The sequence below is a fragment of the Rhamphochromis longiceps genome, linkage group LG5, assembly GCF_057381845.1.
Source record: "Rhamphochromis longiceps isolate RC_006_pf linkage group LG5, R_longiceps_female_GT1.1, whole genome shotgun sequence".
Classification (NCBI taxonomy): Eukaryota; Metazoa; Chordata; class Actinopteri; order Cichliformes; family Cichlidae; genus Rhamphochromis; species Rhamphochromis longiceps.
This window is the reverse complement of record NC_140561.1, coordinates 34,579,928-34,595,873: the sequence shown is the minus strand read 5'-3', so window position 1 is coordinate 34,595,873 and position 15,946 is coordinate 34,579,928. Positions and strand designations below refer to the sequence as shown.

The window sequence follows — 15,946 nt, the reverse complement described above, 5'->3', positions numbered from 1 at the left end:
TAAGTTAAGCTGTTTTAAAGTGTCCAAACGCAGTATCTGAGACTAGGTGAAATTATTTTATTAAGCTTCAGTTTTGATAATATTATTAGATATTGTGTCTTATTTTTACCAGGTTAACATTAAAAAACATCCCCTTTCCAACAAAAATGTTTTTTCTGCATTTAACTATATAAAAATAAAAAAATGAAAGAAATTCAGTCATTGGTGTCAATTATCTGAATTACTAAGCTATGACAAAATATAGTTAAATTACTAGTTCACTGCTCCCCATCACTGAACCCAAGTTATTAGAATATTGAATATGAATGCATGATATCTCAGGCCATGAAATCATTGTAACTTTGTCCCAGTGGTGTGCCAAACAGAATTTCCGTTGGATTGAGGCCTGGACTTTGACTGGGTTATTGCAACACTTTGATACTTTTCTCTTTCAGCCATTCTCTTGTTAATTTGCAGCTGTGCTTGAGATCATTGTTCAGTTGCATGACCCAGTTTTGGCTTTAGCTGTCAGACAAATTGCCTCACATTTGACTTAATACAGAGAAAGTCATGCTCTGTTCTATCATGTGGCTGCAAAATCATCACTCCTCCATCACCATGCTTGACAGCTGGCAAGAGGTGTTGTACATTCCAGTCTTGCTGGCAATACGTCCAAACAACCCATACATGTTCAGTCCTTTTCTAAGTGTACTGTCATGAACTTTAGCCCTGAACATGATAATTGAGGCCTGTAAAGTCTGTGATGAAGCACTTGGGTTTTTATTGCAGTGTCTCTGAGCATTACACAGCTTGACCTTGGGGGAAATTTGCAAGGATGTCCTCTCCTGGAAACATTGTAAAGTTGTGTTAACACAGACCTGATCCAAAATGAGAAAGAGAGAGAGATGCTTTTGTAAGCACAGTAAGCAGCATTGTGTATTTGATTTGGCAGATTTTTTGCACAGGATACCCTTCCTGACGCAAATCACAAGGGCTTTTGTGTCACCATGTGGAACTGAACCAGGGTGCTCATTAGGCAAATGTGTAACCCACTACACTATGGGGTTCCTAGGCTGGGCAAATGACTAATAAAACAAAATTACTATTACTAGAGCAAAAAGGTTAGCACAGCTAAGAGTTAAAAGCAATTTTTAGTCATATAAAATCAAGATTAAATGATACGAAATGAACCTGTGTCTGTGTAGTGGCTCAACCCACACAGATAGACATGAAAATAAAACAAAAAATAAATAAATAAAATTTCAGTTTCATTTGTTTTATTTTCTTTTTCTCCCTTAAGTCTATCAACCCCAACTGACTTTCAAAAAAACCATTAAATGGACCAAAGTGAGGGCAAAAAGGTGAGCGCGCAGAGAAAAAACACTGGCATGTGACCAGTGAATCCTACGCACGGGTGTGAAATTTGATAGTGAGCCACACAAGAGCACCTGGCAGGCAGACAGACAGGTTCAGGACTTTACTAGCAATGAGAAAAACGATCCCAGTGCTGCATAAACACAGGTGTGCTTTCCTTTCAGGCTTGTTATACTGACGACGGGAGGACAGATGGACAAGACAAACGACTGAAAAGAAGAAGCTTCCACTAAGAACTCACAAAGAAGTTTTACAGTGACATCTACTGTCCCCGTGTGCAGTAATTTTGTTGCTATTGCTGATTACTACAGTGTTACATTCACTGATATCTCCCTACACACTGTGCATTTCCTGTGCAAAAAGCTTAATGAACGTTATCAACATGAGATAACGTTTACTGTGTTTATTTTTGCATGCTGCACAAGACTAAATGACTCGAATTTTGTTGTTGTTCAAAACATCTGTCTTGTATATTTAACTCTAACTGCCCTCCCTTCTGTCGAAACCTCACGCTTTGGAGAGATTTACAACTGCTCCTTAAGACTCTGCAAATGCCCGGTCAGATATTTAATCAAACTCTGTGCGTGACGGAGTGCAGACAAGCTTCTTTCACGGCTGGATGAAGAGGTAAATTAAATAGAGGCTTTACATTTCACTGAAAAAGTGCGTTACTATTACACAGTTATTAATATAAGAAGACTTTGTACTATTTTTGGAATGAAGTAGCACAAAAAACATAATTCTAAGATTATTTTGTAGCTTAGTTTCCTGGGTAACTTAGTAATTCTTGTTTTATAGCTTAGAAAAATGTATTAGGGCAACTATAGGGCGACATATTTGGACTGACACGTTTTTGCTTGTTGCCAATAGCAAATCTTTATTTTTGCGTCAAATAAAATACATTTGAAAACTTTCCTAGCAACAATATTTGCTAGCTTGCATTTTTACAGTTTAGCAGTGAAGTTTTTTATTACTAAGAATAATACTGAACAGTATTACAGTTACACAGATGAGAGTCTTGATTGTGAAATATTTCACTAGTGAATATAAAAATACTTGTTTTTGTATCACAAAAATATTTAAATGCTAAAAAATCTCAGCTAGGATTCTCTCTCGTGAATCTCACTCATCAATCTCATCATTCTAATGTTTTGCACACATCAACAGGCCATATGGGAACATGAGGAGGAGGCTTGGTGTAACTCAGGAGGCTTTGGATGAGCAAACAGCGCCTGCAGCTATGGAACCTCCCTGTCCAACAGTGAGCAATGCTGATATCAAAACAGTGGGTGGTGTGTGGCATTCATCATTGCTGTATGATTTCAGAACAATTCTTCCCACAGTGTGTTATGTTGCTTTGAAGGAATTTCTTGTTTGTTTTGAAATGATAGTATGCATTAGTTATACAAAAAATTAAAAAAGATGGTTTTTGTACTTGAAAACAACAACAAAAAAAGGAATAGAGGAAAGATGCGTTGGTAAAGGAAAATTATATTTTAACCAGTGAGTTTAAGCCACCACAGAGGATTGTGGTGTTAATAGTCGTGGCTGCACCATGACTGGTTTGTTGTCAGTGTTAACCTCCTCCTGCTATGATGGGTCCAAAGAGTCAGTTAAGATTAGCACTTGTCGTTTGATTAGTGAGGCTGGCTGGAAACAATCCAGACATTTCAATTAAGTCTGTAGTATTTAGTCATCACAGTTTATCTGTGAGGGTGATTCTCCAGGCTGATCTTCTATATTACATAATCTCCTTAGTGGAGTCCTCAGTCCACAGAATGAACACTGGAGTCTCTCTATCATCCAATCCAGACCACATCCTTAGTCTACTGAAGGGAAGTGTGTACAGTGGAATAAAGACTTAATTACTAGCATGTTCGTCACCTAAAACCTCAGTTCAAGACCTGTATGTACAGTTATGTGAAAAAATAGGTTAAACAGTCATCTGACAACCAATTACTAAAGTGCATACAGACAAGGGAATATGTAGTAGATGACATCACAAAGAAAGCATCACAAAGAAAGTGGCTTATTTAATCATTTCATTCAATAAAAAACAACAGAGATTTATCATTCTTCTATTGGAAAAACTGAGGACCTTTGGCCTATTATAACCCCAGCATGAATCTGTTCTTGTTTTATTTACAAGATCTTCTTTATCAGTCTTTTACTGACTTGGTGCCCCATACTGCAAGGTACATTGCTTCATCTGCAACACTTCGAAAACTTGAAGCTACCTGATTCTTGAGGCTGTGAAGAAACCCCAAATGACAATATTTCCAGTTTAAGGCTTTACAGCTGGTATCCTTGGTCTGCACCAAACATATCTAATTTTATTGTGGCCAGAAATTCTTGTCTTCATTCATCTTTCTAGAGTAGCTATGTTAGAATTTGCAAATGTGTTTGTTGGCAAAAAGGCCTTGTGTTGAGGGATTTTGCTGACTGCCAAGCTTTCTTGTTGCTGGTGTGCCTCCCATGCAGGTCGAATTTGTGCAGGCTCTCTGATTGCAGTTTGACAGCAACAGTTTCAATCTTACCTACAGAGCCTGTGATTAATTAAATTTTGATCTTTTTGGAGTCTTTGCATCAAATGGCCCTCTGTTGATCTGAATGTGTGTGGGCGGCCAGTACTTCACAAATTGTCAGTGTTTTGAAATCTATGCTATTTGTAGATGATTAATAATCCTTTCCTATATTCACAAGAAAATGAATCTTGGAAAATTAGATTTTTAATCTTTTTTTCCATGGTTAAACAAAGATACAACATAGGGGGATACAGCAGTCATTTGATCTGCATCTTAAATCCTCCTGGATGAGCATGTCACTTTAGCTTCCCTAACATTATACTTTGACTTGTGTAAGGGTTTTATATATAGTACTCTGCAATGAAGACACCTCTACTGCAATATATAGGATTACTAGACCAGATGTCGTTACCTCACTATAAGATTACGAGGCTGGAATGTCTAATCCGTGCTACCTGACATGCACATTGAAATCCTGTCACCCTTAATGGGCAAGCCAATGCATTCTGAGCATATGGGCTTCTGAGATAGTATTACCTAGATCATGTGCACAAGATGAGTAGTTCCCAGCTTATGTTCATTGTCATTTCAAACGGTGTATTTAGTCTCTCAGCAGTGAGTAAATAGTGTAGCTGTTGAATGCAACTGAGAACATTCACTAGAAAAAAGTAGTTAAATAAGCTAAAATCAATAATTTTTTTATTTACAGTGTTTCAAATTACAGTGAAAAGCACATTTCGTTCACCATAGAACAGCAGATTGTCAACTGAATCTGTGGTCCTGCTCAGCATTAATTAATTTTCAGCTCGTTGTTTAGCTTCTGCCCCCACAACTTTACTTTGTTTGTTACTCCCCTTGTGGTGTTGTTTTAAGGCTGCTGCAGGCAAGGAGAAACATTTCCAAACAGCAAGCAGTTGAGGAGTAGTCGTTGAAGATAGTGGAGCAACTGCCAAAAGAGAAAGACTGAGAGATTCTTCTGGTGGCAGGTTATGGGTGTTAGAGCAATTAATGTTATCAGCAAATGCTATAAAGTTTTGCTAGCAAGCTGTCATAAGTAGGGGAATTTGCTGTAGAGATGAAAACTATTTTATGTATAACGCTGTAAAGATGTTTGCTGTTGAGCATTTGGGGGGGGAGTCAGTGGTTTCAAGTTAAAGCAAGTATACATTTCAAAAACATTGAACCTGCCAGAACATAATGTTTATTTGACAGCTTTATAAGTTCATGCATTATTATTTTAAACCCTTGGGGCATCCTGGTGGATGGAGGATTTAAGACACTGACCATGCAGTCTGTCAGTGTTCAGCTATACTTCCTTTCTGGCATTTTGCCTTTTAAATATCTGCTGTCCCTGTTGAACAAAAGAGTTGAGAAATTACACTTATAATATACACTCAACAAAAATATAAACGCAACACCTTTGTTACTGCTCCCATTCCCCATGGGATGGACGTAGAGACCTAAAATTCATTCTAGATACACAATATAACCATCCCTCCCAAACAGTGGTCACAAATCAGTCCAAATGTGTGGTAGTGGGCACATCTGCTATATTGAGATAATCCATCCCACCTCACAGGTGTGCCACATCAGGATGCTGATCTGACATCATGAGTAGTGCACAGGTGTACCTCAGACTGCCCACAACAAAAGGCCACCCTGGAATGTGCAGTTTTTTGCGCTATTGGGGGTCTGGGGACCCAGAACCGGTCAGTATCTGGTGTGACCACCATTTGCCTCATGCAGTGCAACACATCGTCGCATGGAGTCTATCAGATTGTCAATTGTGGCCTGTGGAATGTTGGTCCACTCCACTTCAATGGCTGTGCGAGGTTGTTGGATATTCGTGGGAACTGGTACACGCTGTCGTATACGCCGGTCAAGCACATCCCGAACATGCTCAATGGGTGACATGTCCGGTGAGTATGCTGGCCATGCAAGAACTGGGACATTCTCAGCTGCCATCTGCCCTGAACAATGTGAACCATGATTCATCCGTGAAGCGCACACCTCTCCAACGTGCCAGACGCCATCGGATGTGAGCATTTGCCCACACAAGTCTGTTACGGCGACGAGCTGGAGTCAGGTCAAGACCCCGATGAGGACGACGGGCATGCAGTTGAGCGTCCCTGAGACGGTTTCTGACAGTTTGTGCAGAAATTGTTTGGTTGTGCAAACCAATTGTTCCAGCAGCTGTCTGGGTGGCTGGTCTCAGACGATCTTGGAGGTGAACCTGCTGGATGTGGAGGTCCTGGGCTGGTGTGGTTACACGAGGTCTGCGGTTGTGAGGCCGGTTAGATGTGCTGCCATATTCTCTGAAACGCCTGTGGAGACGGCTTATGGTTGAGAAATGAACATTCAATGCACGGGCGACAGATCTGGTTGACATTCCTGCTGTCAGCATGCCAATTGCACGCTCCCTCATTGCTTGTGGCATCTGTGGCATTTTGCTGTGAGACAAAACTGCACATTCCAGGGTGGCCTTTTGTTGTGGGCAGTCTGAGGTACACCTGTGCACTACTCATGATGTCAGATCAGCATCCTGATGTGGCACACCTGTGAGGTGGGATGGATTATCTCAATAAAGCAGATGTGCCCACTACCACACATTTGGACTGATTTGTGACCACTGTTTGGGAGGGATGGTTATATTGTGTATCTGGAATGAATTTTAGGTCTCTACGTCCATCCCATGGGGAATGGGAGCAGTAACAAAGGTGTTGCGTTTATATTTTTGTTGAGTGTATTTAAACTACCCAATAAATTATAATATAGTTTGGACACAAAATTCTATTAGTCAGAAGGTAAATTTACCTGTGAGATTTCACAAATAGTCATGTGGGGAAAAAATGTGTTTTCCCAGGATTCTTTGCGGTCTGTTAGAAACAAAACAGCCCATGATTCAACAGCAGCTTCTATATAATATTAATTTAATTCAGTAATGTTTATGGGCATTTGTTTATTCACAGCTTTCTTAAGGTCCCATCACAACATTTCCATCAGGTTGAGATCTGGACTTTACCTGGACAACTACAATACCTTGACTCTCCTTATTCAGGCATTCTGTTGTAGACTTGGGATCATTGTCATGTTGCATGACCCAGATTGGGCCAAACTTTAGCTGTCGGACAGATGGTCTCACATCGACTCTAGAATACTTTGGCATACGGAGGAGTTGCCCAGCTGATGCTGATAGATACCAAATCACACTTAACAAACATTTAACTGAGGCCAATAAAGTATGAGATGAAGCACTAGGGTTTTGTGCAGCTTCTTTCAGCATTCCACAGTCTGACCAAATTTCCGAGGAAGATTTTGGAAAGTGTCTTGAATATTTTACGCACGTGAATAAACTTTCTCACTGTAAAATAATGGACTGCAAATGCTTGAAAATGGCCTTAAACTGCTTCACAAACTGATGTGCAGCAACAGTTGCTAAGATCACTGTTAATGTCTTTTCTTCTTTGCAATGTGTTAACACACAGCTGAATGCTCTAGACAGCAAACTGCCAAATTGTCTGCTTTTATAGAGGGGCTCACATTTGCTGATAATCAGTTAATCAACTATATTAATCAACTACACGGCCTCTTAATCTCTATGGAAGTATAACTATCTTTTTGGCATGTAGTCACTGTAGTCACATACATATTTGCTCTGCAAAAGTATACTTTTTGCAGAGCAAAAGAGAGATGAATCAAGCATTCTAATAATGTATTTCCTAGTGCTAGTTAAAGTAAATACTACTCTTCATTAGATCAAAAAGTAAATGCTGGATTTTTACCTATGTCAGTGTTTTCGGGGTGTGACATTGCTACGGTTACTAAAGAAACTTGATACTTCTTTCAAATATTGCAAATTTTAAGCTTTCATAAGCTGTTGTTACTATTTCTAGCAGGTGTCCATGGCTCAAAGTCAGGCTCCATAAAGGTGTGCAGGAGGTGATTTGTACCCATGCAGCGTCAGTATGGTTCACACAAGCCTTCACGTTGGAGAAAATGCTTTGTCAACACACTGTGTTTATCAGTAAGGTGACAGTGTCATCGGGGAGAGGGCTGAATATTGGGAGGGAGGAGCTATGGATGATGGATTGAGGGCTGCATGAAAGGGCAGAGGGAGGGACGTTATCCCTCTGGTACCTTGTCGGTACTCGTGAGACAAGTAACACTGCAGCAGCTGCAGTCCACGTCATCCTGGAGCTCATATCTCAGGCATTTACCGCCCCTTTCCTCATTTCAGTGACAAATCGTTTTGCAGAGGAATACATCGATTATTTACCCTCTCAGCCTGACTCATGTAGTATATGAACACCCCTCGCTGTCCATCTTCCTGTCCTTCTTTGCCTGCCACAAATTCTATTATGAAGTGTTTAAGTGACAGGTCATGCTTCGACTGACTGCACTCTCAATAACATGTCCAGGATATAACAGGATCACACAAGAAAAAGATCCCTACATATTGAGAATGTTGACCTAGCTGGGTGATGTTTGCACATGCAAGTCTCTGTGTGGCCATGCTCTATGTGCATGAATTTCCCCTAAGTTAATATTTATGAATGTACATGAGCATGATGTTCATGTGAGAACACATAATGACATGTCAAGAGGTGAGTGTTGATGATCAATGGGAAAGCACAGACTGTAAAGTCTTAATAGTTTTCTGTGACCTTGAAGCCATGTGAAGTAGTCCTGCTCAGTATTACAGGGGCTCAGGAGACAGCCGATTCCTGGCTGCAGCAGAGCAAAAGTGAGATGAAGGAAGGATTTCTGGTTTCCATCAACTGGTTTTATATCCAGTAACATATTAATCAAACTGTGCTGCCAAATAGGATGACATTCTGAGAAAGTGCAAGGTTATGTTCAATTAAACTATACTAACTAGTATAGCATCTCTGTAATTAAAGTATTTCAATTTGAATTGGACTTTAGCTGCTTTATTAATCTGACAAAATCTCAGTTGCAGAAGGTGCAGAGGTATTTAAGTCTTCACACCTCAAGGGGAGAGCACAATCAGAATATACTAAACCCCTGTGAAAAGTTCAACCATTTATCAATAGAATTCACTAAAATATGTGTTGTAATTCATATTTTTCACACACTAGAATTAGCACGTTATAGATTTGCATCACATGTTTGCAGAGCCATTGTAAAAAGCAGATTTCTGTTAAGATTTAGAAAACAGTTGTGACAGTTTTGTCAATGGCAGGTGAAGTAACAGTTCACATCTGTGTACATGTGTAAATAAAAGGGAGGTGAAGCCCCTAGGATGATGTGTTCTTCTGCTTAGGGTAATGAGGGTAATGGCAAGTATTGTAACAGGGAAAAAATATGGTTAAATCCCAAGGTGAGGGTGGGTTGGATGATCCTGTATGTGGGTGCTTACTCTGCAGGAAAGGCGGAAAAGAGGGGGTCCCACACTCCCTTTGCCTCATCAAACAGCGATTGGCTCCTGCGGAGTAAATCTCCTATCACAGAGCTTACCTATCTCCAGTGGTGGAGGAGGGAGGAGGGAGAACAAAGCCAGGTGACCCCCACATTTAAAGTACAGTGAGTTCGCTTTACGTGTGTTTTAGTTTGTCTGTGTTTGCGTGTGTGCGACTGTGTACGTTTGTGAGTATGTGTGGGTACCTCTGGCATCTCTGGTTTCGTATTCGGTGTTAAATTACCCAGTGGGAGCTTTAATAGAGCTTGAGACACTCTTGATTGTGAGTCTGGATAAGGGAGAGTGAAGGGAGTGAAGGGGAGCAGAGCGGAGCTGCCAGGCAGGATTAGAGAGGACACAATAACTTCTGCAGAGCGGGGACATGGGTGAGTGGTACAGGCATCTGCACACAGCTGGATTTAAACTTTTAACTTTTTAATTGAAAATTTGGACGTGATTTGGGAGCGCTTTGATGTTCAGACCTTGTTAAGGTAATATCATTTGTTGTGTCTTTCAGTATCATCTTGGTGTGAGATAATGCTGAGTTAACTCAATTTTAAGGTTTCTGCAGCAAAAAAAATCATTATAATAATTGATTCAAATGTCTGAGATCCAAGAACTCTGTCCAAAATGCACTTTTTTGTCCATTTTTTTTATTGGGCTCAGTAACTCCTTTCCAAACATATATCAATATACCATTTCAGTTGTTTGCATAACCTCTATATAATATTCTTACATAAGAACAGACTGTTACATTATCTGCTACATTGCAAGTGGAAACTGAGTCCCAAGTCTGTCAGGGCCCTTGGTGTCTAGTGGACACAGAGGTTGCAGCCTTCGAGCGTGTGTCAGGATTTGGTTACCTGTCCGAACCAGACAAACGGAATGATAAACAGCCTCTTAGAGATAAGGTAAATGTGATGCTGATAGACTATCCTGAGGCTGAACAGCGTCTGGATGGATTAAACAAGTCACTAGTTAAGTACTTACAGACAAACATTTAGATACTGAGACAAAATAAATGTGCTTTGGTTTTGATGAATCTCTGTTTTCAGTCATAAATGAAAGTTCAGATGTTTTTCTATAATGAAACAGCTTTGCCATACATATCAGCAATAATACCATCCATACTCCATGTAAGCATTTTTAGGGCCGAATTTGCCGAGTTTGTGTTTTCATTCAGGCTATTGGAGAGAATTTTTTTTGGGGGGGGGGGATAACTGCACAAGCAAAGTATCAGATGGCTGGCACTCTGCTTATCTAAACAGGAGCTGACAGAGGTGTATTGCAGCATTTGTCCAATTTCACAACATTCCTTTTTCCCACCCCTATTTCACAGATTACACAGAGGTCTGAACCCAAAAAGTAGTGTACAGCTGCCTGAATGATAACCAGGAGGAGGGAGCCCCTGCCAGGATCTTCCGTGTGGCACTGGCTGTGGTGTCTCCTCTGTCTACAAAAAAACGTTGATAGACAGAGCTGTGGCTAGTGACAAGACAGGCAATGGAGGTGCCACTAGTTAATTTTGAGAACATGGATGATGTTGGCATCAACCTGGGAGACCCAAGTGATTCTGGGTACCCAACCTCACCTACATCAGAGGCCGCTGATCAGAACCTTTTAACCCAGCGTTTGACTTCTCCTCAACAGTCACCACACAGAAGACGACGCAGCCATCAGTCTGGTGCAGAGGGGCTCTCACCTTCCACTCCTCTTACACTGACCACCAAAGCCAACTCCAGCAGTGGCAGTTTGATCTCTAATCTAAAGCTCCTGATCAACAGTGAGTCTCCCACCAACAGTGTCTTCAGTAAGATGCCGAGGGATTATTACGAGAGTGAAGATTTGTTTGAAAAGCACTACATGGAAGAAAAAGATGAGAAAGTTGTCATCAATATTTCAGGACTGATGTTTGAGACCCAGCTCAGCACCCTGAATAAGTTTCCAGAGACACTGCTTGGAGACCCTATGAAGAGGATAAGCTATTTTGACCCAATGAGAAACGAGTACTTTTTTGACAGAAACCGTCCATCTTTTGATGGGATTCTCTACTACTATCAGTCAGGAGGGAGAATCCGCAGACCAGCCAATGTACCTTTAGATGTATTTGCAAATGAAATTGTTTTCTATGAATTGGGTCATGAAGCAATGGAGCAGTTCCGTGAAGATGAAGGGTTTATCAAAGAGCCAGAAGTTCTTTTGCCCACCAATGAACTCCAGCGACAGTTTTGGCTACTGTTTGAATACCCAGAGAGCTCCAGTGCGGCCAAATCTGTTGCTCTGGTTTCTGTCCTTGTTATTGTCATCTCTATCTTCATATTCTGCCTAGAGACTCTGCCAGAGTTCAGGGAGGACAATGACTTTATTCCGGGTGTAACCCAATTTATCAATGGCACCCGAGAAGATGCTAACCTTCATCAGACCACTAAAAACCTGCTAGCATATTTCACTGATCCCTTTTTCATAGTGGAGACTATTTGCATAATTTGGTTTTGCTTTGAACTCGGTGTCCGCTTCGTAGTGTGCCCAAGCAAAAGTGATTTCTTCAATAACATCATGAATATCATCGACATCGTCTCTATTATTCCTTACTTTGTAACCCTGGGAACAGAGCTGGCTACAACACCTGATGACGATATGAACTCTAGTCAGAACATGTCTTTAGCAATCTTAAGAATCATCCGACTAGTGAGAGTCTTCAGAATTTTTAAGCTCTCCCGACACTCAAAGGGACTTCAGATTTTGGGGCAGACCCTGAAAGCCAGCATGAGGGAACTGGGCCTGCTAATCTTCTTCCTATTTATAGGAGTCATCCTATTCTCAAGTGCCATCTACTTTGCAGAAGTGGATGAGCCCCAGACACAATTTGTTAGCATCCCTGATGGCTTCTGGTGGGCTGTGGTGACGATGACCACTGTGGGTTACGGCGACATGTGCCCCATCACCATGGGAGGCAAAATGGTCGGCACTCTCTGTGCCATTGCTGGTGTCCTGACCATTGCCCTACCCGTCCCTGTCATCGTGTCCAACTTCAACTATTTTTACCACCGTGAGACTGAGCAGGAGGAGAAACAGGTGATGGATGCAGCAGCAGAGGCTGCCCAGAAAATGTCAGCTGCAAATAAGTGTGGAAGCACACTTTCACTAAACAAAAGTAACAGCACCTGGCAGAATGAAAAGAATGGCATGCACTGATAAAGAAACTCAAGTATTTATTTATATAAAGGGCATGAAAAACAAATGGACAAAACAAACATATCCATTAATAAGATACACTGGCTAATCAGTTTATCTTTCTCTCTATTTTATACAACAAACATGGCAGCATTTGTGCAGATAAATTACAGTATTAATAAGAACCGTGTGGTCCTGTGGCAACCAGGATAGGCTCCAGCCACCCTGCAACTCTGACTTAGATAAAGGGTTATGGATAAATCTATGGATGTATGTTTGACGATACAGTTTTCACAGAAGTTGTCTGCCTGCATGTGAATGTGTCAAAGTGCAATTACTACAACTACTGTCAGTTACCTTTATGAGAATGACTGAAAGGTATAACATATTATCTTTCATTCAGTGCACTTTGAAGAAAAATGTCATAGCAATTATGTACTTGAGGCAAATACTTAATCTTGGAAAATGTTATTGTTAGAGTAAATACTGTAACGACGGGACAGGCAGTTGTATAATGTCCCTCTGGGCTGTATTAGCAGACTAAGTGACGGAAGAAAACAAATCAAAAATTATTTTGAGCAGCAGTAGAACTGGAAGTATATTCAGTACTCATATTACATCACAGTCCCATGTCAGTCTATACTTCATCATAATCAGCAGAATCTTGAGAGGACTTGGCATGATTTTCAAGGGCAGATGAATGTATCCAGGCAAAAGGACATCAGCACACGCAGTGACTTATCAGCAAATCTATTCTTGTGGAGAAGCAGCGCTTCTCCATATGACACAGCATAACAATATCTGTGTGACAAACAGTTGGCACATTAGCATGTCCGCCATAAATCTTTTAGATGGCTGAAGAATATAAATCTAATATAATAGAGTATAATGTTGTACATGCAGTAGTTGCATGAAAAAGTTTCAGCTTTTAAAATCAACTTTTCTTTTATTATTTGGGATTTTGCTCCAAATTATGCACATTAGATATATGGATCACCTTCTAAAGTGTAATGTGAATTTACCCTTTAAAAAACACATCAATCCAATGCACTTAATGCTTTTTTCCACATATCTCTTAAGCACTTTTGGAATTTTGCACCATCCACTGTTGGCAGGGGAAAAAAATGTGTAAAAAAAAATGTGAAAGAACATGTGTCTTCAGTTTGTATCTGAGAGAGCTGGAGAAAGGACAAAGGCAAAAAAAAAATTGACTTTGCACTCTTATTTGAACATATCTCCATTTGCCTTCTTTCTCTCATTTTTAACTGCATGGCATAGTGTGCTGGAATGAGGTTTACTTCTTGTTATCAGCAAATGAACCTTTGAATATTTACTGTGGCTGAATGCATTGTAGTATTTTAACCATTATAGTAATGAGCATTGTATTCCATGTGATGGGAAAAGCCAATACCTTAAGTGGATTTGAGAAAAGAAGAGAACAAATGATAAATGTGCACAGTTTATTTGAATTGGTACTATATATGCATGCCACATTTTGACCTTGAAAATGTACTGTATGTAAGTTTATGAAACATATAAATACAGCTTGTACTAAAGTGTAAATGGATATAGTTGAAAAACAGTTGGTACCTTTCTAATAACCTCACAATATGCAATAATGACGTGACGTGCGGATGAAAAAAAAAATGTATTTTTCACCCATGGAAAGAGCAATACCTGTAATTAAAATGCAATAAGGTGACATCAACGTCACCTGGGTACTCAGCACTTTACAATGTCATGAAGCACTTAATATCTAAGGACTCTTACTGTGTGTGTCAACATTGTACAGTTCAAGTCATAATTTGCTGTTTTATTTATTCAGCAAAGAGTGCCTTTCATTAAATGTGTATTCTAAAAGTGTGAAGTTTCCTTAGATAATTTCTTTTCTGGGATGAAATGCACCTGTGTTTTAATTTAAATGTTTAAAACATCTTTTTCTCCCCTGTGTTTAATAATAATGGTGATGAATGGAGGTGTAAGTCTCAGTGTATAGCTTTAGGCATGAATACTCATTAACGCCTCATGTTAGCTGTTATTAACGCCTACTCGCTGTTGGTTCTCTGCTGATATCATGATGGCATCCCTCTCTGTATCTTCAGGTTTCTATAAAAACTCATGCCTAACACTGTGTCACATCACGAGACAGAAAAAGTCAGGCTGTTTTAAATATTGATGTATATCAAGACTGGAGGAGCAGATGTTTGTCATTGTGTGTTCTCTAAAAAAAAGCCTATAAAGAATAGAATTTCTGTCAGAAATAGGTGTGAAGATCAAAAAGGGATTATCAAATTATAGAGCAATCTAAAAATGGGGGGATTTTGAGTCAAAAATGTGAAATAGAAACGTGATTAGCTTTTCCTTTCTATTGGCAAAGCTCGTCACTGGATGGAGAAATTCTAATACTGTGTGCCTAACAATGCCTTTGACTGGGATCGTTTCTGAAGCAAAAGCACCAAATTAAATATGCAGACCTTATGAATCATTTATAAGACTATCTATCTTGGCTTCTAAGGCTAGGCACTGACTATTTAACTTGTCTTACTGTCCCATACAGTCACAGGAAGGAAACATTTTCAGTTGGTATGTGTAAACGATATCAAGGTATTATGAGTGTAGACTTTATATATCTAATGCATTTTTTGTGCTAAGTCTTTCCTCCATCAAAAACGTAGTTGCAGTGTTTTCATGCTGAAACATACTGACTGTTTTATTACCATCTGTTTGGAGCCCTGTCCGTGTCTCTAGTTAACACTCAGGTCAGCGGGCCACCATTCTGCCCCACTGATCACTGATTGTACAGTGATAGCCCAAAGACAAGGTCTGGTAGCATTTTAGCATTTAACAGACAGGTGGCTCTGGCAAGGTCAAAGCTAATGTGAGGCTATCATTTATAATTCATAGGGTGTTTAATGAAGAGATCACATCTATCCTGCCTTACAAAAAGATTCACCCCAAGAAATCCATTCAAAGCAGATGGTCCAGTCACTGTGACACAGCACACTGTACTGCACCCCTTAAAAATATCACTGTTGCATGACTCTGTTTATCCTTTTACTCTCCAAGTTAGTGACAAGCTCTGTCTCGTTGCTTTAAAAGAAAACAATGGACTGGTCTCACATGAAAGCTCAGACAATGAGTCTCATATCAGTAGATTGGGTTACTGTTTTGTCAGCAGACACGTTAAGCCAATTTCAAAGCTGCACAGACAGCAGCCTGTGTACTGTAGTTCACACCCTCCTGAGGGCAAAGTCACTTGGACCTCTGCAGCTTGTGTTTGTAATAAAACTCTAAAAAGTCTCCAGTTTCTTCCAGTGACTTGGATGCTGGAACAAGCCCAGTAAAAACAATGCTTGATGACCTTGTTGTTATAGAGTTTTGATCAAAGTGTGAAGGCAGCGCTGCAATGAGTGGCAATGCAATCCTCACAGCTTTAATATTGATTAATACCTACGGTATTACTTGAATCATTGAT

At 40.1% G+C, this 15,946-nt stretch overlaps 2 protein-coding genes across 2 annotated transcripts in view; one reads left to right on the top strand and one right to left on the bottom strand.

Annotated features, from left to right (window-relative positions):
• Positions 1-15,946, bottom strand: part of LOC146670440 (N-acetyltransferase 8-like) — an 850,360-nt gene that overhangs the window by 809,962 nt on the left and 24,452 nt on the right. The window lies entirely within an intron of this gene.
• On the top strand, positions 10,558-12,907 carry LOC146670444 (potassium voltage-gated channel subfamily A member 10). The gene has a single exon (XM_085408029.1). It carries the CDS (start codon positions 10,801-10,803, stop codon positions 12,490-12,492), a length of 1,692 nt encoding a protein of 563 aa, XP_085264155.1. The 5' UTR covers positions 10,558-10,800; the 3' UTR covers positions 12,493-12,907.